This window comes from Myzus persicae, unplaced genomic scaffold (assembly GCF_001856785.1).
Source record: "Myzus persicae strain clone G006 unplaced genomic scaffold, MPER_G0061.0, whole genome shotgun sequence".
In the NCBI taxonomy this organism is placed as follows: domain Eukaryota; kingdom Metazoa; phylum Arthropoda; class Insecta; order Hemiptera; family Aphididae; genus Myzus; species Myzus persicae.
The window spans coordinates 45785-70106 of NW_019104020.1; the positions used below are offsets into that span (position 1 = coordinate 45785).

A 24322-nucleotide genomic window follows, 5' to 3' on the forward strand; every position below is an offset into this window, starting at 1 on the left:
ATTTTTTGCAGTTGTAATTTATTTAATACAACTTATTTTCCTTTTTCAACGACAAACCGAGAACATACATTTTTAATTTCATATCTTAAAGCAGAATATTTAAATATAGGTACATACATAAGAATCGGATTACGAGCAAGTACTTAGATAATTACTTATAAATATTAAATTTTAGATGAGCTGTATATAGTGTAACAACTTTCCGACAAAGTATAGGTACTCCTGTACCACTCAAGTCATTTCAACTAAGCTTTCAATACTTATAAAGTTATATAACTTTTCCCATATTAAAATTCTCCCTAAAATTATTCTGCTTCAGGGTATGAAATTGAAAATGCATGCTGTTCAAAAAACTTAAAACTTAAAATATGATAACAATGACAAATATAATTATATTCAAAAACGTTTTTAAACGACTACAAATTAACGAAAAAACATATTTACAAAAACACTGAACAATTCGATATCGTGTCGGGTGATTTATAATCGTTTTTAATCTCACCGAATATATATATATATAAATATATGTCATATTTTTAAAGGTAAAAAAACCTCGGTATGGTTCATATTTTAACGTAATAGTATCTTTATGCGGCTGAGAGGTTGCTGTTCAGAATTTCAGATCGATTTTTCGCCCACCGAACCGATCGCCTGTGGACCGGTTCGAGGGGCCCGCACGTAAGCAATATAGTGAGTGAGTAGACATCAGTTGTCCACATAAAATATATTGTCATCATTACTCAATACGTTTTTTATAATATTATATCATTAAAACAAGCAGCCTCGATTTAATGGATATAGGTATATCTACGTGAAACACAAATACACAATATCGGTTTGTACACGGACACACGACTGTATTTTATTCATCGTGGTGCCCCACACACACGCACGGGGCGGTGCGTATAGCATCTAATATCGATCGGCGGCCGGCGCCCTCCCCGCCGCGGCCCCGAAGAGGAGGGCGCGCTCAGTCGTCGTATAGCACGCGGACACTCGCACGCGCACCGCCGGGCGCCAGCGCACACCGGCAGGAAGCACAGCGGTGGCGGCGGCCCCACAACGTCCCGAGTCCACGTCCACAGCGGTGCGCCGTGAGACAGGTCGCGCGGTCCCGTGTCCGCGCGCGTCCAAAGTTGCAGTGTGCGGCCGCGTGTTGTTTGAGTAACGCGGGCGGCGCGTGCGATGCGATCCCGGTCGCGGGTTACCGGCGGCACGACGACCACGACGACCACGGCGATCGCACTGGCACCGGCATCCGGCGACGGCGACGACGACGACGACGACCATCACCACGATCACGACCACTACCACGACCACCGCCACTACCACAACCACCGCGGTCGCGGCGGACCGCGTTATCGCGTCATCATTCGACGTCCCGCCGTCGACGCATCTCCGCCGACGGGACGACTCCGACCGGACGACTTCGACATCGACGGACATGGCCGTGGCGGTGACGAGTCGCTGAACGACGACCACGACGGAAGACGGAGATCCGGCCACGCTCGCCGATTCGCCGGCTCGACCAACACATTCGACGTGAGTGTGTTATATTTTATGATAATAATAATATGAAAGTACCTGCCGCAGCGCCGGTCGTTAGGACGAGTGCTCGAGATTTTCAAGAAGAAAAATTCGATACGCTGCAGTCTGCAGTATCGGATTCGTATCAGTAAGTTGAAAAAGTCCGGCTCTGCGATAAGGGCCCTGATAAACAGTTGTGTGTCTATAAATAGGTTAGGTTTATGTTTGGGCGCTATGTAAAGTTGTTCCTCAACAGATATGAAATAATGCAAAAATATTACTTCTTAATCAAATTAAGATTCATGTTGGAAAATATGGGGTGGCATAAAAAATAGTCCTGGGATTCCAAAACTCTAAACCCGACCATGCAATGGTCGAAATGTATCACATGGTTCGTGGTACATGTAATTTATTGAGGACGTTCGATAAAATTAAGTGTAGCATTTTTTTTTTTAAGTTTCTTATGGGTAGGTACAGTCTTAAATGTTTTGCAACTTAGGTACCAACTTATTTTCAATGTAGATATAGTCTGCAGAAAGATACTTGTTTTTAATGTATAAAACAAATTACGTCAGATATTTAATTCACAATTTTCTAAACTTTCAAACTTTAAATGCATACACATTATTGTAACCAACAAACTGTTAAATATAAAATAAATTAATAAATAACAGCCAGATTGTCTCACTCGGATAATCTTGATTGCACTGACAAAAGGGATGATCCGTATTATACGGGTACGGTCACGTAATAAAAGTTCGACACTTACGTATTTGTTATTATTATAATATCTGAGTATTATATGGCTTTCTTATAATATGCCACCTCAGAAAAGGGATGGCCGAAAAAGGTCTCTGCAGCCGCCGAATAGTAAAATAGTTCTCGGAATCGCATAAACCTTTGATAAAGGCGCCTGTCCCTCTCTGTTCGGCATAACTGTGCCGACAGTGCACGCGTACCAGTCACCTTAGCAACAACCCGTTTTCTGAATACTGAATCCTACGAGCGACGGTTGGACTTCTTTACGAGCAGTCAGTGTATTTTCTTATATTACATTATATATATTTTTTACAAACAAATATACAGCAGTATACACTGTACGGCAAATTTGATTAAATTCTCGAATACATGACCTCGAGAATCGACTAAACGTCGGGAGAAAGGTAATAGCGTAATCCAGCACTTATCATATTTGTAGGGAATCATCCAGGTCTTAACATACCTACCTAATTATAATAAGTTTTGTTCTCTAACTTTTACGTCATTATAGACGTGTGTAGTAAATATTTTGCAAACCGACGATCTGAGCTTACGAATACACTACTATCCCTTTTGAAAAAGCATTTTACACCTCGAATTTGCAATTTTAATGTGCTTTGAATCGCAGAAAATCGATTTATAGGTGCCTCTGTACTTCATGATTAGGTGTGATCGCCGTAACCGACACTATTCCGATAGTGTCTTTACTCCGAGAGGGAATGACGGATTCCTTTAACCGATAGGATCACAGATGTAGTGCTGCAGTTCGTAAATACCATGTCTTCGCAGCGATTAGTCTCTCAGAGGTGCTCACAGTACCAAAAAAACAAGTAAAAAGACCTGTTTCTTGTTGCGTAAGATACAGTCTAAAAATAAAACGATAAATAAATACCGACCAGCACAAGGTATTTCTTTATTCCCGTTCCAAAATCTATACCACTATACTATGTAAATCATATAATCATTATTCGCACACAATATTTACAAACCATAATATTATATTATTGCTGCGAGGGACGCACCGCCGCGGGCTGCAGTATATACTCGCAAGGATATCGTTTTCGGCCGATTTAGACTATTTTCCGGCGTTTGAGATTTTCGGATGATTTCATTTCGATCGGAATTGTGTATACAATAAGCAGCCACCATGCCGTGTTAAACTGTTGTATTATTTAACTACACCCCGCATCATTTATGCGAGTTTAATATAACACAAACTCGCGTCTAACGGCAATGACTTTACTGCAATAGCATTCGAAATGTTATTGTGAACTTTAACACGGTTCGTGTCCGTTTTCAAAGGGATAATAAGCACGACATTAGTATAAACATAATGTTTGTGTATGGTATATACCAATATACCATGTAAGCACGTAGAGTACTAAATAATATAGACTTCACATAATATAGTATATCGTGTATATATAGGTGTGTAACGGGTTGTTTTAATATTAACAGCTTAACCTAAAACTGAGCCTAATAGACTCAAATAAGACTGCTAAAATATTATGTGGTTTTCAATACTTACATATTATTACAATTTTATATCTGCAGTGAAACCGTCAGCGCTGTGGATTTTCGATTTTGTAGCGATATATTAATTATTCGCACGTTTATCATTCTCGACGTTTAGGTGCTAGCAAGTCGTTCGTTAAAATTACTCGTCGGGGGTACTTATTATGTAAAAACAATAACAATAATTATATATACATGTGCAGCCTTCCACTGCGTACACAATACACGAGCATCTTGTACGTATTGGTTAAATAGGCACCGTAGTGGCAAAGTGTGTATTTAGCATGCAATATTGTAAAATCTGTCTTACTCGCGGACTAGTACACGATATATTACTATTTAAATTTCCCGGGTTAGGATTCAACTCACACGCACTGATGCAATGACGATTACTGGGTCTTGTAAAGCTTCCCCGATATTATGTTAAGTTAGATTATATGCTTGCAAAATTTTATCGAGCCCCCGATATAGATACCAACTTTATACCCGGCCATCGGTTCTTTTTACAAGCGAACTTTTCTGACGCCAATGCGTTTTGTCACAATAATAATATATTGTATGACATGTAATATTATTATTTATCGTAGAACATAACGCATTATGACGATAACATGTAGGTAGTTTACGTTTACGAGATGTTCGCGTTTGTAGGTACTTATATCATTTTGTTTGAATTGAAAATATTCCAATGACCTATTTGTAAATAATATTCATTGACATGTTTAACCGCTCACCGATGAACACTGATTACTCGTGAATTGATAAAATGCATAATACTATGTAATAATATGAGCTACTTCCGAACGTTAGATGTTATACGACTTACGCAACAATAAAAAAATTTCGTATGAAAATTAAAAATAATTTCTTTCATTGTTAAGCGCGCACTATCGAATTCTTTATTACGAACTACGTACAAACAATATTTTTCTACACATATTTATATGGCATACATCATTAAACGCGTTCCGTATGACTGTGAAACTCAATATTACACCGTAAGTGTATTGCGCTGTTTACATTATAAGTTACACGATATAGTACAATTTACCGTCATATACAAAACAAAACGAATAACAATATAATATAATATTATGTACCTATACCAAAGTCGTACGGTTCAAACAGCTCAAAATTCTCTCGATGGAAATTTTTTTCCTCCGTCCTTTGCGCGTTCGTGTGATGCGTGCTTAAAAATATCCATTACGATTTTATCTCGGACACAAATCAGCCATTTCTCTAATGCGTTTTTCCGCAATCGCCGTAAGTAGTAGTATGGTGGGCATAAATAACGAAGGACGACAATGCACTTACACATCTGTCTACCACGAGGCCATCATTGCAGGTTGTAGGTATACACCATCATAGGTACTCGTTATATTTATTGATTATAAACATTTTTCCCTGCAGCTCCATACAGCCTGCGTAACATAAACAACTCACAAGTCGCTGATCACAAGTGCATATAATATTTGAATCAGCTTGTTTTATCCGTACGATCGACCATTATTGTGATGTTCTGTAATCGGGGTGTGCCATAATTGTATCGTTTTTCACTCAGTTGGGTAGGTATATGTACATAACATTGTATAGGTAATGTAAATATATAATTTGCTTTTATGGAACCTCGATTATCTCGAACATCGACGCCAAGCGAGTAATACAATATCAAACCACTTTGACAATTATTACATTTTGATGTAATAAACAACTTTGTATAATATACCTCACCGCACCTTCGGGTGTCTGACGAGTCTTTAAAAAAACTTTATGACAACAATTTAATGATTTATTTAGTTTGTTTGATTTACTTTAGTGTCGCTTATTTGCACACGTTTTAACCTCTTTGAGATTTGATCAACGTCTTTCAAACGAGAACTTTATTATTAAATAAAAAAAAACAATGTATTTCAATCCTACTATAAATCTTTGTATAAGATCGCCAAAAAAAAATATTGCGTGACAATAAGGTCTTATTGAGTTTATTTTTTGATTCTGAAGCAAGCACAAAATATATTTTCTCATACATACTGACTTTGACGTAAGATACTAATCTGAATATCTGACACAGTGACACTAGTTGAAAATAAAAATTTAATAAGGTACTATGGAAAAAAATGTTGTAAGGGTTTTCTATACGAATAAATAAATAACAATATAATATATTATTTTTGTATATATTATGTACAATATATTTGAATATTATCCAAGAATAGCTTTTAAAAAAATCGATTCTTCAAATGTTATTTGATTTTATAGTTAGTTGCTTTTGTAAAAATATGTATTAATTATTAATCATATTAATATTGTGTCATTATGAACATACACTTATAAATTGTAAATAATGATTGATGGGATAATTAGAATCAAAAAATATGTTTTCATTGTGTTATATATTCAACATTTTGAAATAGTGTTAGACCTGAGATGAAAGTTGTTTTTTTTTTGTTTTTAATTATTTGTATACTATAAAACCATCTAATTTTAATTTTGCTTGCTAACATCCAACGAGAATCGATCTTATAGCCATTTGATTAATATTTTTAAGAAAGTCTTTAGATAAAACCTGATCATATTGACCCATATATTATTAAGTTATTACAAATATTTCTCCTCTTAAAAATTTTTGGTGTAACGCCAAATATGTGTCAAACGATAATTTATCAAGGTAATTAAAAATATTTATATGCACCTACCTATTTATCGAGTAAAAATATATGATATAGCCAATATAGGCTATTATTAACTGGCCTGTGCAACACAACCAGTAAACGTGTCATTCGTCTGAAATCTATATCGAAAATTAAATTACAAAACATACATTTTTTGTTTTTTACTTAAATCAGTTTTGTACATTTCAACCAGAATAGATTGTGTCATAATATGTGTGTGGTGTGCACATTGTTCGTTTAACCTATCTGACAATCATTCATCACTGTCACTAGTGTCACTGGCAGAAACAAAACGTCATTCGGTCGATAAAAAATTTCTAACTATACGCAGCCAGTGGTCTTATTTTAAATAAAACTTAAAACAATCTCAATGCATACCAAAGTCAACAACTACGATATTTCGGTTTAATGACAATTTTTGCGTAAGTGAATTCCATTGATAAATGCTTAACACTCGTTCGTGTACATCACTGCTACACATTTGCTATACGATACATATCGTTTTGGAATTTGTAGGCATTGGTAAATTATTATGGCCATATAATTATATCGAACGATATTATTTTATTATATCACTAAATGTGTCCTTACTAAAAGTCTAAAAATAATATATAATTATATACACCATTTACTGCAGTTGATAAAATATTTAATATGTTTATATGTTTCAGTGTTTCGTCACGCGAATACTAAGCAATAATGAGCATAAAAAAGAAACCCAAAGAAGACGACCACGAAGCACTGGCCGGAGAAGAAGAAGCTGTTACAGGTGATTTGAACAATAAATTCTACTATAATTGTGTAACTTGACTAAAAATTATCCACATAATATACTAAATACTAAATATGAATAAGACCGCGTTATACCTACAGCGATTCGAACTTGCGTGAACTGCCGCAAAAAAAAAAAATCAAAAGGTTTATTATTTTATTTCAGGTATCTAAAATAGTATATAATAATGTTTTTTTTCGTCTCTTTAGCATGCTATTTAGACAAGTGTATGATGTATTGACATTACGCTGCGGTAAGCATGGTTGGTACGAATTTCATTACATTCGTTTCGTATCTTCCAAACACATATTTTATATCTCACGTAAATAATGGCATGTCCAAAGCATTCTTATTTAAGTGTATGAATAATGTACCCACACGAGTGTGTATGTATATGTCCCTATTATTGGCCGCGTTTCACCACAATGGTTAAGGGTCAATAACACGTTGATTTTTTTTTTTAAATGGCCCAATAAAGTTTTCGCACACATTTGGCTTCGTTAAATAATATTTATATAATTTTCCGATCGATCGCGGTCGCTGTCGAAACGTTGTATTGGACGCTTGTTGTTTATCAGCTGTGGGATCGGCAGGTATATGTATGCATGTGTGCGTATGTGGGGGGGGGAGACAACTTGCTCGGCCATTGCCAATGTCAGTGTACTAATTACTAATACTACATGGTTACTATATACTGTTACGGACTGACCTTCGGTCCTGTCATTCATTAAGTTTAAAAATACTCGTTGAGACACATAACCCTAATGAAGGTTATTCTCACTTTGTCGTGTTAACTTTTGAAAACAACGGTCAATTCCGCCTTAAGCATGCAAAGTTGATTCTGACAAGAGAACCATACATGTGCTAAAATAAAGAACTTTTATTCATTCAAAGGTCCAACAATAATTATTACATAAACTACATTAAATATCATAACCGGCTTTGCTTTCAATTTGAATAACTTACTACGGTGAAAAATAATGGGTAGTTAGTAATTACTAATTACTATTTGACAGATCTATACGTACATTTTTAAACTGACGTCTGCGTATCAAAAGTTTCATTGATTACATCAGCATATAACATTTTACATTTCTCCTAAACTTATATGTACATGCATTTCATAAATAAACGTTAGAAAATATAATTAACATTAAATACAAATAATGTACATTATATTGTGTATTATGTTAAACGAATTTAATTTAAAATATTTGTATACAATTGTACGAAGACAATTTTTAAATAAATTAAAATTGTCTTAATTTAAGTACATATTTTCTATTAATTAAAACTGAGATTCGATGTATACATAGATATGAACAATTTTAAAAATATGCATAACAATTGATGTTTGACGTAATGTATAAAATGTTATAAATAATTATAAATTAATTTATACATATTTTCAGTTATTTATGTACCAACCATTATTTATTTAACAGTATAAACACTTGAAGTTTCATTAAACAGGATTCTCCCGCTTAGAGTTAAGAATGAATCAATTCTTATTATGGGTAAATTAAATTATTAAAAATCATAAATAAATAACAATCGATAGTAATATTCAAATTACTAAAAAATACACAAAACACAAATAATTTAAAATATTTTTGGTTTTAGAATTAAATAGATATTATCCATAGTGAATGTAATAAGTTATTATACTATTAAACATGCAGTGTACATTGTTCGATCTTCAGTAATTAACAAGTACTTAAAAGTTAAAACCAATCTATTTTCTTCTTGTAAATATATTGTTACAATAGAATCTACGTAGGTATAATAAATTATGTCATGTAATATTTAGGTACATGTAAGTAAGTTTTGTATTAAAAAATTTGCCATTTGTTTCTTACTGTCGAGTGTCAGTATTTTAACTTTCGATAATTATAAAAAAATTCATAAAAATATGAACTAAAATTTATGCAGCGCTCATCATGTGTCAGTCAAGAATAAATGAATAATCTCTATAAATACGTAACAATTACTCGTTAGACAATGTTGATACAAGTATGTATTTAATTTATGTATTTACTAATTTATTACATTTACACATGTATAATGTATATAATATAGACTCATAAACATTATATTATTATGTACAATGTATAATGGTTACTGACTAACGTTGAACAATAAATTATGAACCTAATTACTAAAGTCTATTGACATGAATTTTGCTGCCCATTTGTAAACATCAAAGGTGAATTTTCGTGTAATTTATTAAATGGTTAGCAAAAAAAAAAAACGCTTCAACGCTTACCAAGTCGGGGTTGGCAAGTATAAGTACACTTTGATTTTTAATTTTTGGAGAATTATTAACAGTATTGTGTATTCATTTTAATACAATTGGATTAAAGGCCGTGATCGAAATGGATAATTTGTTTAACCAAAAAGTATTTTTTTTTCGTGTATAAAAATTGTAAGCTATCCGTTTTTTAAACTTTGACCCTTTTTAATACTTTGGTTGTACTTAATTCTTATAGAACTCACCTCGTACTTTTTAGCTATCTTAAAATTTTAAACGAATTTTCGATTTTGGTACTTAATCTGCATATATGTGTGTTTATATGATTTACAACTTTAAAGGTCTCTATAGTGAATGAACCATTAAAGATGGCGGTCTGAAACTCTTCACTATACTTTTCCTAGTGAATGTTATTCCATCAAGACACTATAACCACCAAAATCCGTTCTCCAATTCCAGATCTGAGTTAGAAAAATCTAGTCAACTATTTTATTAACTGTTCAAAAGTTAATTAATTGTCATATCTCATATTTGCTTGACAAGCGCTTTTTAATGAGCCGCCAGCTAACTTCCATCTAATAGTTTAAGAGAAAAGTTTAAAAAAAACAGAGTTTTTATGACGCCGACGTTTTTCTGGACTCAAACCATTATTCCGTTCGAGCATGATATCATATTTATCTAATTAATATCTTATAGCTACATAACTTAATTGTCCACCAACTCATTATACTGAGTTACACTTTAATTATTTTACTATTTACTATTAACTTGAAGTTTTCAAAATTGAGATTATATTCATCCTTGTTACCATACTTACTTAATTCAAAATTAAGAAAGTAAAATTAGGAGTATTGTCCTTTTGAATTATGATTATCAGGTAGGTTTAAGAAGACACCACACTCGCATGTGTTGTCTCCGTCTTACATAGCAAAAACTGTTTTGGATGAAATAGAATCTCTCGAGATGTAGTCCAAGCTAGGCTAGACCATATTTCATACTATTAAGAGGAACACATTTACTGTGCAACATCGTTTTTATTTTTTCGGTATCACAAATAAAAAAAATTTGTTCAAGTTTGAAATAATACATTTTTAAACAATAAGAATTTTTCTTGTAGATGTCATATCAAAAAAATAAAAACTATGTTGCACCGTAAATGTTCTCTTTTTAATAGACTATAGAGTGAAAATTTGGTTGCTTAGTTTGGATTATAGCTTGAGTGGTTTTATTTCGCGCAAAACAGTTTTTGGTATGTTGTGTGTTTGTAAGACGGAGGTAACACATGCGGGTGTGACGTCTTCTCAAGAAATAAATTGTTAATGCTTACCTAACATGCCTTGTTTCTAGCCGTTGTGGCAGTAGTGAAATCTTAAAATGTAACCGCGATTGATATTAATTGATATTTTGTTATTATACTTTTTTGTAATATAGATGGTCGAAACTATGTACTCGTTCCTCCAGATGGTGGATGGGGCTGGTTGGTGCTCTTGGGCAGCACATTGGTCAACATGTTGATTCCAGGCACTCTTAAATCATTTGGGGTGCTGTTCGTGGAGTTCACAGAAGCGTTTCATGCATCAGAGACCGCAGCCTCTTGGATACCCGCTATTTGCTATTTTCTCTATTGTTCTTTAGGTAAATATTATTAATATTATAAATTATATTTCTGAGTCGTATAGACGAGGACGTGTTAATTGATCAAACACATTTGTTGAGTTGATAATAGGCAGATGACGCACCAAACGATTTGAAACTGCAGTACAATTAATAATATACATATTGTATAGTTGATCGAAAATAAACCATCTCAATTAAACAGTTCCACTTTTCTAATGATACAATAATTGCGTAATATCATTCCACTCTATTCATCATTTGTAATTGACTGAATTATGTGAAAATTTAAATGTTAAAAAATATAATAAATTAGCGGGTAACGACCTCAAAGGCACAGTTGGGATATCAATAACTACAAACATTTAATGATGAAATACTGCAAAAAACTAAAAACTAAAATGAATCATTAATTTTATATTATTTTATATTAAGCTCAGTATTTAATTTAAGTTAAATATCTTCAATATGAAAAATGATGGGAAAATTATAAAAACCTAAATATGAGATTTTCCACATTTCTTTTAAACATACATTTCTAGTTACTTAATACATTATTTTTAAACTAAAAAAGTTACCACGCGATCAAAACATAAAAAGGTCAATGCGTTATTCTGACATAACTTATCAAAAAGTATAATACTTTTATTGTTAGTTAGATCTTAGATATATAATAATCCGTTATTAGCGATATCAATAAATTATTAATCAAACACAGAATACTTAAACTTTAAACTTTCTATCATCAACATTTAACAATTTTAATTTGACAATTAAAATTAATATTTATTTATTTTATATATCTTATATTATATTCGTTAGAATCCGCAGTTTAATTTCAGTCATTAACTGACAATAGGTATACGTGAATATTTCTATTATTTTACCTTAATTATAAATATTATCAATTAAACTAAATAATAAGAATTTTTACCATAACATACGTGATATTATATTATTTCAATGATAACCATTTTATTTAGTGATACAAACTCTAAATTAGTTACAAAAAAATATTTCTTGTAAAAACTAATTGTTAGTGTTGAAATCAAGCTCTACCATTTAAGATTATTGACCTAACTAGTTTTTATTTCTACATTTTGGATTTTTAATCCAAATTAAAATGTCGGTAAATTATTTATATTAATATATGGTACATAGCATTTTGCCAGTTTTATGAATTTATTTTTTGATTAAAGATTATAATATAGGCTTTATACCAAGTACTTTGATTATTCGATGTGTCGAAATGTCGAATACTTTAACAAAATTAGTATCAATAATATTTCACTACATAAATATAATTATAAGTACGAGTGTACGATAGAAACATTAGTAATTCCTAAGATGTCTCATGATGTCTTTTAAAATGTATTATACACATTACTCATAGTATGTGGATTTAATAATAAGTGGGAACGAAATCAATTTTGTTGATAAATTATAAATACCATAAGCTAGGTCAAGTTTCAAACTGATTAATGACCCAAATTCTTATAAAAATATTTATATATTTCATATCTTATTCACTATTAAAAATATATAGTTATAAACATAATATTATATAGGAAAAATATAATTTTATGGTTAATAAACGAATTAAATTTATTTATATTTTCAGTTATCTTAAAAATATTAAATCACATAATCATTTTTAAATTGATTTTTTTTTAATTTTCATATTGACCTAGTTTACTTATTTCTCTTAACTATTGCTTTTAAATTTTTTTATATTCAATTTCTTTCAGCTACAAATAATTAATTAAAATTTTTATTTGTATTCAAATTTTAAATAATGTGCCAATTGGTTTGATTTTTTAACAAGTTTAACATAATCTAAAATCATATAATTATTTATAATGTATATACTAATAATTAAATATTTTGCTAGTATTGTAATAAATTATAATAATTTCTTCAGTTTAGTCCGCCTTTGATCAATATTCTATATACAGTTCCATCAGTTATACTTCTCTCTTTGGCTCATGCTTATAATTAAATAATAATATATCTCCGATGTTGACCTAGAATAACCATATTTTATTCCGTTTTACAGACGATAGATGTTGGTGTAACAAAGCACCTAAGGGAATGGATTTTGAGTATAAGCTCTTGGACTATCTATATATTATATGCAATATGTTCAAGTATACATTTCACCAACCATTCACACTCAATTAAAATTGTTAATAACCATGTTGTTTGATCATTTTACAATTAATTTAAAAGTCAGTTTCATGAATAATGTACAATCATAGGTAGGTACCTATGAGTGGTATGACGTGGATTTTGCTTCTTCGACCACCACTTTAACAAAAGCTTTTCCCTATTAAACACTTACGTCACTGCACAGAAACAGTCATATTCAGTAACATTAGAAAGGATCGGTCTGAAGTTGCTTAAAATTATATTTATCAAATTATTCCCTCTTGCGAATTCGTTACACGGAAAATACATATTTTAATTAAAATGTGCTGTGCTGAGTGTAAATTATCAAAATTTACTTTCAAGGAAGCCAATTCAATGTGCTTAATATTATTTATCGAGTTAAGACACATTTTAATGACTATAAATAATGCATTAATAAATGTTAAATGCGTTTCCATAATATAAATTAAATAATATGCATACAAATCGCTAAAGAATTTAAATGAGTTGTGTCCACTGCCCACGCGTACAACATTTATTTTATATAGGAGGTTATTAATTCTAAATTTAAATTATTTATTAAAAATATTATGTCTGAACATTTTGAAATACACCAACAAAAAGATTATAATTTGCTTAACTTCTTTTAATTAGGTCCTGTTTCGAGCTACTTGTCATCCATATATTCATATCGTACAGTAACGCTAATCGGAGGCACTTTAGCTTCGCTGGGATTAATGCTCTGTTATTTTGCGGATTCAATCACATTTCTGTATTTCAGGCAAGTATTTACATACATATATAAGTTATAATAGTAAGTTATGGTACCTACCGTTTATTCAATGTTAATTTCAAAGAAATGTATTAATATGTATAATTGGTATTTTTCTTTGACCGTATTTTTACATATCATTATTGTTTTCTACACAAAGTATTAGGTATAAGTGGTATAACAATATAGAATTATAAATAATAGGTGAGTACTTGGACAATAAACACTCATTAGTCATTACCTTGAAAAGTATTCAAGTTTTTGAAAATATTTTGTTTTACACAGTTTGAATTCATTACAAAAATAATTATATATTATTTTTATTTTGTTGAGTTTGTACTTTTTTGAACGACAGCATATTTTTTAAATTCTTAACCAGAGTTGAATATTTTTTCTTGAGTGTTTTGATACATGACAAACACATTTTTAACGAGTATTTAATTACTATTATAAGTATTTAAAGTTTTGATGAAAGAAGTGAACCACAGCTACACATAATATTAATGATTACTCATTCAATTTTTTAAATACAACAAATATCAACTCTGAAAAATGTTCTGCTTCGGAGTATGAAATTAAAATTGATAATTCGTCATTCAAAAAATAAAACTTAAAAATATCAAGAATAACAAACGAAGTAGTAAAAATATGATTTTTTTAAAATTTGGTTTTTTATGACTTCGATAATGTAAAAAAACACAAATGTTTTCAAAAATGAAAATAGTTTTTGAAATATTGAGTGTTTTTCAATAAAATAATCACTCTATAAAGTACGGGAGCGGGCAACCATTTTGCTGTTATCTTTCGTTCACTGTACCTATAAGTACGAACGAAGCTATAAAAAAATCGATATTTTATACACACTGTTACTATTTGTCAATAAGTTCATGTTCCAAACACTGAAATGAACTTTGAAATATGTTTGTTTACTTATTTATATTTATTAACTTTTCTCTGCACACTATGGTAGCGATCTGTCTTGCGATATTCGTTTGTAAATAGGTATATCAATATATACCTATACTTGTAGGTAGGTTAACCTACACGATTAGTGTATTACTGATTTCTGTGATTCTTCAAAATAGGCATGGAAAAAACATTACAAAATATTTTGACAAATCAAATGAAATTTTCTTCAACGCCCTTGAGATTTATTTAATGTCGATACGAAAACACAATTTAACGGGAAATTTCATATTTTCGATACATGTATTATCTCTACATGAATAATAAAGATAATAATAATAATAAGCCTGTAGTTGGTAGATATATGAATCAATTCGCCTGTTCCACAATATGCAATTATTTTCGAGTTAATTACATTGCGCTGATATATTATGTTAATAAAAATAATATTCAGATAATCTTATTCTCGTACCTATATTTTTTTAATTAACGATTGAGAAATTCCTTAACAGTAATCAAAAAAAAGTGCGATAATTAACTTATGAATAAATAAAACGACATGCATTCACTGCAGATAAGTTAGGATTAAACGTTTATACTGCAACTGTAATTAGTGTTTCCTATGAAAATAAGAGGAAAACTGATCTTTCCAAAAAAAGTCTCCTTTTTTGCTTCTTCGGTGCATTTTCACACCTCGTTTTTAAATTAATGTAACTACGTCATAATTGCTGTTTTCTTTATCAACTAGGCTTGAGTTTGATTAAAATGATCAAACTAAAAAAATATAGCTATATACGTGCCTTTGTTTGTTAAACAATAAATAATATTACTTACAGTAAATAATTAATAAATAACTACAAATAATATTATTAACAATGAAATATCGATGACAGTTTTAGTTCTTTGTGTGATGTAAAAATGTTACTAAAATTCAAAGTCAGGATTAATGAATAATAAATTTGATTTTATAGTAATAAATTATCATAAATTATTATATATTATATGGTAGTGCTTATGTGAAACATTTATTTTGTTCAGTGTTTTACCATTATTTATTAATATTCAAAAACTTATAATTGTTGATATTTTAAACTATCCATTATAAGTTATAACTTCTTCAACTGAATACCTATGAGGCTATGAATATGAAAATCATTTTTATTAATATTATCAATTACATATACTCAACTATTTTTGTGGCATTACTCATTACTATTTATTTTTTATAGATGCATCATCTCAATTATTATTATTTTATACAACATAATATTAAATGTTCTAAATTTCTTTAGAAACTTATAACAGCATTAATCTATAATATATCTATAATCTAAACAATTTGATAAACGCATACATATTATATTATATTATTCGAAAATTATATTTTTCGATTCGCATTTATGAAAACCATAAAGCTTTTTTACAATTGCACCTATTTATTTTTAAATTTATATTACTTCGCATAATATTATAAGGTTTTTTTACAATTGCACAGATCGTTGCATTAAACACTATAGGTACGTCATTCGTTTATGCTGATTGGTTTACAGATAAGTGACGAAACCTATATTGTATTGCATACGATAATGGGTTATTTGTTGTGACGTATATCATTTCATAACGTATTTTGTATTTCAATAGACTTATAGTTAGGCCCAGACAGTCGTTGTGTTCTGATACCGTGAAAAGTTTATAGTCTGATCGTGTGTATAGATTCGGTGCACAAGTCATTATTATTATTAAAATTATTTAAACGCTACACATGTGAAATCTAATCTGATCGGCGTTATGTCTGCAGTATATCGACTTGTGATGCGTTTATTTTTCGAAATGTTTTGACGTCGTAGTCGTACAAAGAAAATAATTCAGATAACACATCATCTGTTGAAGACGAGATGCTGTAGGACGATTTCGTTAAATGTAACACTAACATATCACTGTTGATACTGTTGACGATAATATTACTGCTATTTATGTAAGCAATTCTGTCCATGACTTTTACGTACCCATCGTACAAGACTCTACCGCGCAGATACAAAATAAATTAGTCAACAAATTTTAAAGGGATTTATCCAATCATGACAAACAAGTAGATTCAATAATATGGTATAATAAGGAAAATAAAACAAGTATAATATTGTGATTTGTGTTACATTTCACATATTTTCATATTAAGCAATAAAAACTCTGTAGAAAAACCCTGAGTAAATAAAAACTTGGCTGCACGCGGTATAAGAGATTAATACAACGTCGTTCATAAAAATATAATCAAAAAAAAAATATTAAAACGATGAAATGGTGTATTTTTTTTGTATACTTCTATTTTATATGTGCATTGTATACACCATAGATCAACAAATATTTAAGTATTTTAAACTTTTGTCGATAATAATATTATTCTGCCCGTCTGCCCTCAATTGAAATACAAGAATATTGTTTTTGGCGATGAGTTATAACTTATAACTAATAAACTGTCCAGAATATTACTAAACTGCTTTAATTCGTACGTCCCTCGAACTAGATCTGCAATAACTTTTTATATAACATTCCAAAAAACTAATATTATGCTCTATTAACGTCAGGCACCTATTAATAGAACCATGACATTAGCGAATGTCCAAGCTAGTCAACTAACTTAATTTTCATATTTCATTCTTTAAAGTCTTTTTATAATTAATTTTTCATTCATTAATATATTATTATGTTTTCCCTTTTCCACGTTTGAATTCATATTATATTATTATTTTGTTACCTATATTAAATAATTAACTGTTATTTGGCTTTCCAGCCCGTTTAAATATAACTATGTAAATAATCAAATAAATTTGTGTTATAACTTATACCTTAAAATTACACAAAACTGAATCTATGTATAATATTTATAATGTAGTTAAAGTGTAGAGCGTACTAATAATACTAACAGCAGTGTACCGTTCTTTTCCAGCAGATATTAGGTCAACTAGTAAGTTATTGAGCGATGGCGACTGGAGAGCACTTACTATAACTTACCTTTTCTGCAGCGAATCCGTATATTTTTGGGTTTGGCTGACTGTTTATTACTTACAGTTTGTACATCTATTTTAAAACTAGCTGTATATATTATTTCGTATCGAAATCTAGGAGTAGTACCTGATTTTGTATTCAAAATTATTAAGCTGTTCTTATTTATAGCTATATATACCGCATGAGCAGAAGGTACGTGCTGTGTACCATAAAAAGCACACCAGTAATAAATCACATTATATATTTACGCGATACTTCCTGGAAGGAAAATCCCATCTCTCGTCCGTTTTGATTGCCGCTGTTTAAATTGACTTATATTGATCTGTAAACATTAAACGGCAAAAGTATATGCAGTGTGAAACGAAATTATTATACCGTGGAATAAAGTTTTCAGCGCACATCGGCCAGCAGAAATTGTATTTGATAGTATTTCTTTCGGGTTTCGAATCCCACGAGACAACGAAATACTGAGCTATGTATAGTTATCTAGTGGATAATTCAATCGGATATATAATATATATATATATATATTAGCATGTTCTAAACAAACAACCAATCATTTTATTCACCACCACCCTCGGGTGAAGCTTTTTTTTCCTAGTTTTGAGGTTTGTTATTTATTTTTTAATTCAGAAATCCATTTCAGAGCAAAGCAAATCAGGAAATATTCCGAACGAACCCATCAATTCTATCAAAGTGAAGCGCATAATATAAAAATTATAATAGTGTCTTGTCCCTACTCCCAAGGTGTATTTTTCTCAAAATCTCAGCGCAAACTCTTTCGAACAAACTTTGATTCTTTTAAAACTGATTTTATGCCTACTTTATTGTAATTTTTTTTCTTATCGCGTTGAACGTATAACGTTTGTTGATTTTTTAACTGTTTTGTTCATAACAACCACGGGCCATTGCGTGTTTCAGTTATGGCATGATGTTTGGCTGCGGTGCGGGTCTGGCGTTCCCCCCAGGAATATTCATCGTGACATCGTACTTTGTCAAGTACCGCGGGTTCGCAAACGGAGTGGCCATATCGGGCAGCTGTCTGGGTTCCATGTTCCTGCCGCCGTTCCTGGGCTACCTGATCGAACACTACGGTTACAAGTACAAAACCAAAAACAAACAAAATTCCCCCCCTCCTCAGAACACGTGTCGTATACTACATTATATTATATAATATATTAATATGAATATTATGCATATATACGCTATACCGAAACGGTCCGAAAACTCTTGAATATTATATTTATATAAATCGTTTGAATTTTCGGGTCGCGTCGCACCCCCTCCCCCCCCCCCCATAAAAAAATAAAACATAATAATAACATAATTAAAAAAACCACCCCGTAAATACATGTGTGCTGTTTGTGTGTGTGTGCGTGTGCGTGTGCTTGTGTGTGTGTGGCGCAGGGAGGTGGTGCTGATACTCGGAGCCCTTACGCTCAACGTGTGGGTGGGCGCGATGCTGTACCATCCGGTCGAGCAGCACATGGTCAAGCAGTACGTGGACGAGTGCGAGTGCGTGGACGACGGACTGGACAGCGGTGGCGAAGCGGATGCGGTGGTGACGTCGTCGGTTTCTCTGGCCGTGGCCGCGGCAAACTCGGTGGCCGGCGGCAAGAGTTTGACAGAACTGCACCGGTGCAGCGGCGACGACGACGAGGACGGGCGACACCAGGAGACAGTGTCGCTGCTAGCGCAGAACCTCAACGGTTACGTGATCGTCAACGAGCTGAACGCGTCCAGCGTCAAGGTGCCGGCGGACGACCGGTATCTGCTGGCCGGCGGCGGCGTGGCAATCATCGCGGAGGTCAACAGCAAGTCGGTAGGTAGACCGTTGGGCGGCGTTTCCTGTTCACCGAAGTCGCTGCAGACGTTCAGCAGCTGCGGCCTGTTGCGGACCACTAGCGGCGGCGCGGCCGACCACATGCATCTGCAGCACCACAACCTGCACTGCAGTAACCTGCAGGCACCGGCATTCCGCGGTGCGGCCGGGTCGTCATCGCTGTCGTCGTTGCGGTACGTCAGCACGCCGTTCCACGGAAGTACGTTGGTCAGCCTGTACGAGGACTCGCAGCCCAAGAAGAAGCAGCAGCAAGATCAACGCCGGCGGCGGAGGCGAGACAAGCAGGACAAACAGCGGTCCGGTAAGCAGCACGATCAGACGGAAACCGGTGATGGCGACGGGACCGACGAGCAGCAGACGTCGACCCGACGCAAGACCGTGGCCGGCGCGCTGCAATTGCTGTCCGACCCGTTGTTCATCGTCATACTCGTGTCCAACGCCACCACGGCCATCGGTTACACGAACTCGGCCATCCTGCTGCCGTCGTACGCCATCAGCATCGGCCACGACAAGAGCAGCTCGCAGTACCTGCTGTCCGTGGTGGCCGTGCTCGACCTTGTCGGCAGGGTGGGCGGAAGCACGCTGTCCGACTGGATCCGGCTGGACAAGCGGTACTACTACCTGGGCGGGCTCGTCCTGTCCGGCGTCTCGCTGTTCGTGCTACCGTTCGCCGACGACTACCCGACCATGTGTTTCGCGTGCGCAGCGTTCGGCCTCGGTTCCGGCGTCGTGGTCGGCATCACGGCCGTCATAATGGTTGACATGCTCGGCGAGGAGCGGCTGTCTTCGTCATACGGCATATCGCTGTTCTGCAACGGGCTGGTGCAGCTAATCGGGCCACCCGTGGCCGGGTACATATTCGAGACGATCGGTTCGTACAAGCCCGTGTTCCACGGCATGGGCGTCATTCTGCTGTTCGGTGCCTCCACGTGGCTGCTGACGCCGTTCTTCAAGAAGAACCATCACCGCCACTGACTGTTGCGGTCTCCACTTGTTCTCTAGAATAATACTACTATTTAATAATACTTAGTTACACACACTTGTACACACCAAAACCCACACACACACACACACACACACACACACACACACACACTGACATACCATATACTTAAAATATAATATACAAATACACGATTCTATAATAGTAGGTACTTAAGTATGATATTATACAACAATTACATATATTTTGGCATATCCGACTAGTAGATGGTTAGTGTATTATAAAAGTTTTATGAGCCAGTGCCGTAATTCGGGTGTTGCAAAAGTAACACTAAAAATATTCAAGTTTGTAAGGGTCCTTACGCCGTTGTATGTATTTATGAAAAATAAGGTAAATAACACTGAACTCGATTATCTAAGTCTAATTTTCCATATTCAGGTGATATTAAGATGATTATTGTCACGGTCGTTACCGCATGTCAATTAAAACCCTATAATTATAGGTTTGGTTTGGCTTTTTATTCATCGATAATTTAAAGAAAAAATTTTTTTTTTTAATGCGATGATTCTTTAATACGCTTATTTTTGTATCAGAAGAAGAATTGAGGCCGTCGAGGGGGATTGAATATCCATTGAAATAAAAGAAAGTTTGCAACACCGAAAATGTGAATTAAATATTTTACCACTGATATACATGTATATAAAAAAATATTTTTTTTTTATCATCATATAATTACAATAATTTATTAATTCATTTAATTCTATAATATTATAAGTACTTTGCGTTTCATCGGGTCTAGTACATTTAGACTCCCTACACTCTTCCCACGAGCCTGGGTCTTTAAGGGTTTAAGGGTTTCCAGTTAACCACGGAATACAATGGCCCGCAGAGACAACGCGACTTGATGGAGGTCGGTCGATTGCGGCAAGCAACTACACGAATGGACTGATTTTCGTTTAAACTTGTGTAGCCATTGTTCGTAAGTACATCATTTCGTTACGATATTGACGATTACGTGATCGATATTAGTAGATTCTCGTTATGTGAAATCTTAAAGGGGAATAGGAAAAAATTCGAAGTATCGTTTTTTAATTTAAAAATATTATTGTATGAATGGTAAGCATTTGAAAAAATATTAAAAATATCATTAGAAGAAAATACCCTGTTCAATCGTCAGGAAGATTTTGAACCCAATTTGAACAACAACAATGTGTGTCTAACTGAAGCACTTTCTCCACAAACTTTTCGCAAAACTACATCATTTCTCTTTTTCCAAATTTTAAGCCAACCACTACTAGCTTTAAAATTAGTGCGTCCTAGTTGTTATGCATATTCGTTTGCTTTTTCAAGTAAAATTGTTCTATCTAATGGTATTTTTTAATCATTGTAATGGTAGTTTCAAGGAGAATTCAATGTAGTTTGAGATAGCGACGTTCGACATAATAAGAATCTACTGTATATAATATTATGTAGTTTTGAAAAAGTTACATATCCGAGGCGAGCCAACTTTCATATGAATAGGTCTGTGCAAAAAGGAGACAACTCCATTTACATTATATTTCTTGTACGGGTGGTCAGATTTGTCTAGTTCTTGCACAGGCATACTGGTCGAATTGTTCTTAGTTAAGAACTGCCAAAAACACATTTTTAACAAAAATGGAGTTTCTTGTTTTCGCACGGACGCCTTCATATTGTGTCGGCAATGTTGGCTCAAAAAGAGCAACATCGACATAAGTCCACTAACTCGTGGGCAGCTGTTTATTTTATTTAAATATTTTTATCACCGTCGGTGTGCATTTTGTCGACTGTCAATCATCATCACGGCGTATAAAATATCTCGTAAATCGCGTTTATTATCATCATCGCCGTTCGTCGACCAAATATAGAACATTCCGGATCAGTGAGCACACGTTTCGCAGTATTTTTTTCCGCTGTGACGTATTTTAAGTGCCCGCCTTAGGTACGCCCCTGCCACAGGAATTCGTACGAAAATAATGTGTTTACTCGAGTGGCGTGCTGAACAATTTTCGAACTCGAGGCAAAACAACACAAAACGCCAAGGACCCCTACCTACTCAAAATATGTTGCAGCATTCTCGTTCCCTGCATAAATATAATTTTTTACAGACAAAAAACCGTCATTGTTCTAATATTTTTGTATTTTTAACGTTAATCATACACCAACCCTCACCCATCCACCCGTTTTAGACTTGTGACAATCACCTCGATTGGGAAACCCTCGGGCATACCATTTCCACTGTTACTACCTATATATACCGACACGATCGTGTACATACCATATCGCTATCACATATTATTAATATATTAAAATGAGTTCCTCGTTTGTGCGTTTAAGTATTATAATATAATAATTATACCAAATTTATTGGTAAATAATATTATCACTTTAAGATTTGTACACACCACACAAATCAATCAATTAAAATACCCAATGGTCACACACGTGCGATTTTTAATGTCGACGGCGCTAACCATTTTTGTTTCGATCCTTATACCTTCATACCGATTCTTCCAACCCCCGACGTCGCATTTTATATTTAATACTATTATATTACCTATTATAATTAATATTGTCGTTTCACTCCACGGACGACTTATGTCAATGGGCTGTAGAATGCGAATAACAATTAACAAACCCGTTTTAGACTAAATATATTATGCTAATAAGTTTATACACTGTAATGACGTATATAGGTAAACCTATTGTTGGTATTTTTTTTTTTTTACTTTAAATCACTCTTCCCCCAAACTTCCATGCTCACAACCCTCGTGTTTATATTATACGAGCTTCGACGACCCTCGAATATTCACCCATTGACGATTATTATTCTATATTATATATTTGTTGGAACCAAAACGACGAATTTAAACACAGAAAATATTATATTAATGTCTAATTATTTCGTTTTTTCGTACCTGTTGTTTATTACGAATCTTCCGTGTCGGTTATTATGATATAGGTGTATAACACAATAAATATTATTATGTTGTTGTTGTCAAATTAGTGGTTACGTTGTTTTTGTTTTTTTTAAATTTTTTTTTTATCAAAAATGTATATATTATATTATTAAAACATTAATTGTCAGAACTGATATAGATACCGTACCTATAGTTATGTATAATAATGATAATAGAAATATTTTTAAACGAGTTATGTTTACAACACCACTATATAGGTATACTTGAATATTCAAATCGACTATTATACATATATATATATATAAATATTATATGAAAATATATTATTTTTTTTAAAAATAATTTCAGCTGACGAAACGTGACAAATGTTTTACTTTACATTTAAAATGTTTCTAGTAAAATATTATTATATAATTATTGTTAGAGTACAGACGGATATTAGTGTTAATATATAGTAGTTTACGTTATAATAATAATATTTTATGGACTATTATTTTAGTGTATATTATAGTGATTTATTTTTAATTTATCATACTTGTATAGAAAATATATAAATCAATGTTATTCAATTAAAATATTATATGAATAAATAAATACATTTGTAATGTATTTCAGTGCGGTCTTTTCCACCTGTATAAGGTTCAAGTGCGCAATTGTT

General features: G+C 33.0%; 1 protein-coding gene across 2 annotated transcripts; it reads left to right on the forward strand.

Moving 5' to 3' along the window:
* The first annotated feature begins 1037 nt into the window (after nucleotides 1–1037).
* On the forward strand, nucleotides 1038–23615 carry LOC111037659 (monocarboxylate transporter 12-like). Of its 2 annotated transcripts, none has more exons than XM_022320342.1 (6): nucleotides 1038–1542; nucleotides 7145–7242; nucleotides 10928–11131; nucleotides 13913–14039; nucleotides 18861–19040; nucleotides 19347–23615. In XM_022320342.1, the coding sequence occupies exons 2-6, from the start codon at nucleotides 7173–7175 to the stop codon at nucleotides 20755–20757; spliced, it is 1992 nt and encodes a 663-aa protein (XP_022176034.1). In that variant the 5' UTR covers nucleotides 1038–1542; nucleotides 7145–7172; the 3' UTR covers nucleotides 20758–23615. The 2 variants fall into 2 exon arrangements, with proteins under 2 accessions (XP_022176034.1, XP_022176035.1); XM_022320343.1 differs by lacking the exon at nucleotides 1038–1542 and adding an exon at nucleotides 6705–6895.
* The last annotated feature ends 707 nt before the right edge of the window (nucleotides 23616–24322 follow it).

Bases quoted from the DNA above. Each gene is read 5' to 3' on its own strand.
- LOC111037659 (XM_022320342.1), top strand. From the start codon at position 7,173: ATGAGCATAAAAAAGAAACCCAAAGAAGACGACCACGAAGCACTGGCC. The intron at 11,132-13,912 runs GTAAATATTATT...TCTTTTAATTAG, and splicing joins TTTTCTCTATTGTTCTTTAG to GTCCTGTTTCGAGCTACTTG. The intron at 14,040-18,860 runs GCAAGTATTTAC...TGCGTGTTTCAG, and splicing joins ATCACATTTCTGTATTTCAG to TTATGGCATGATGTTTGGCT.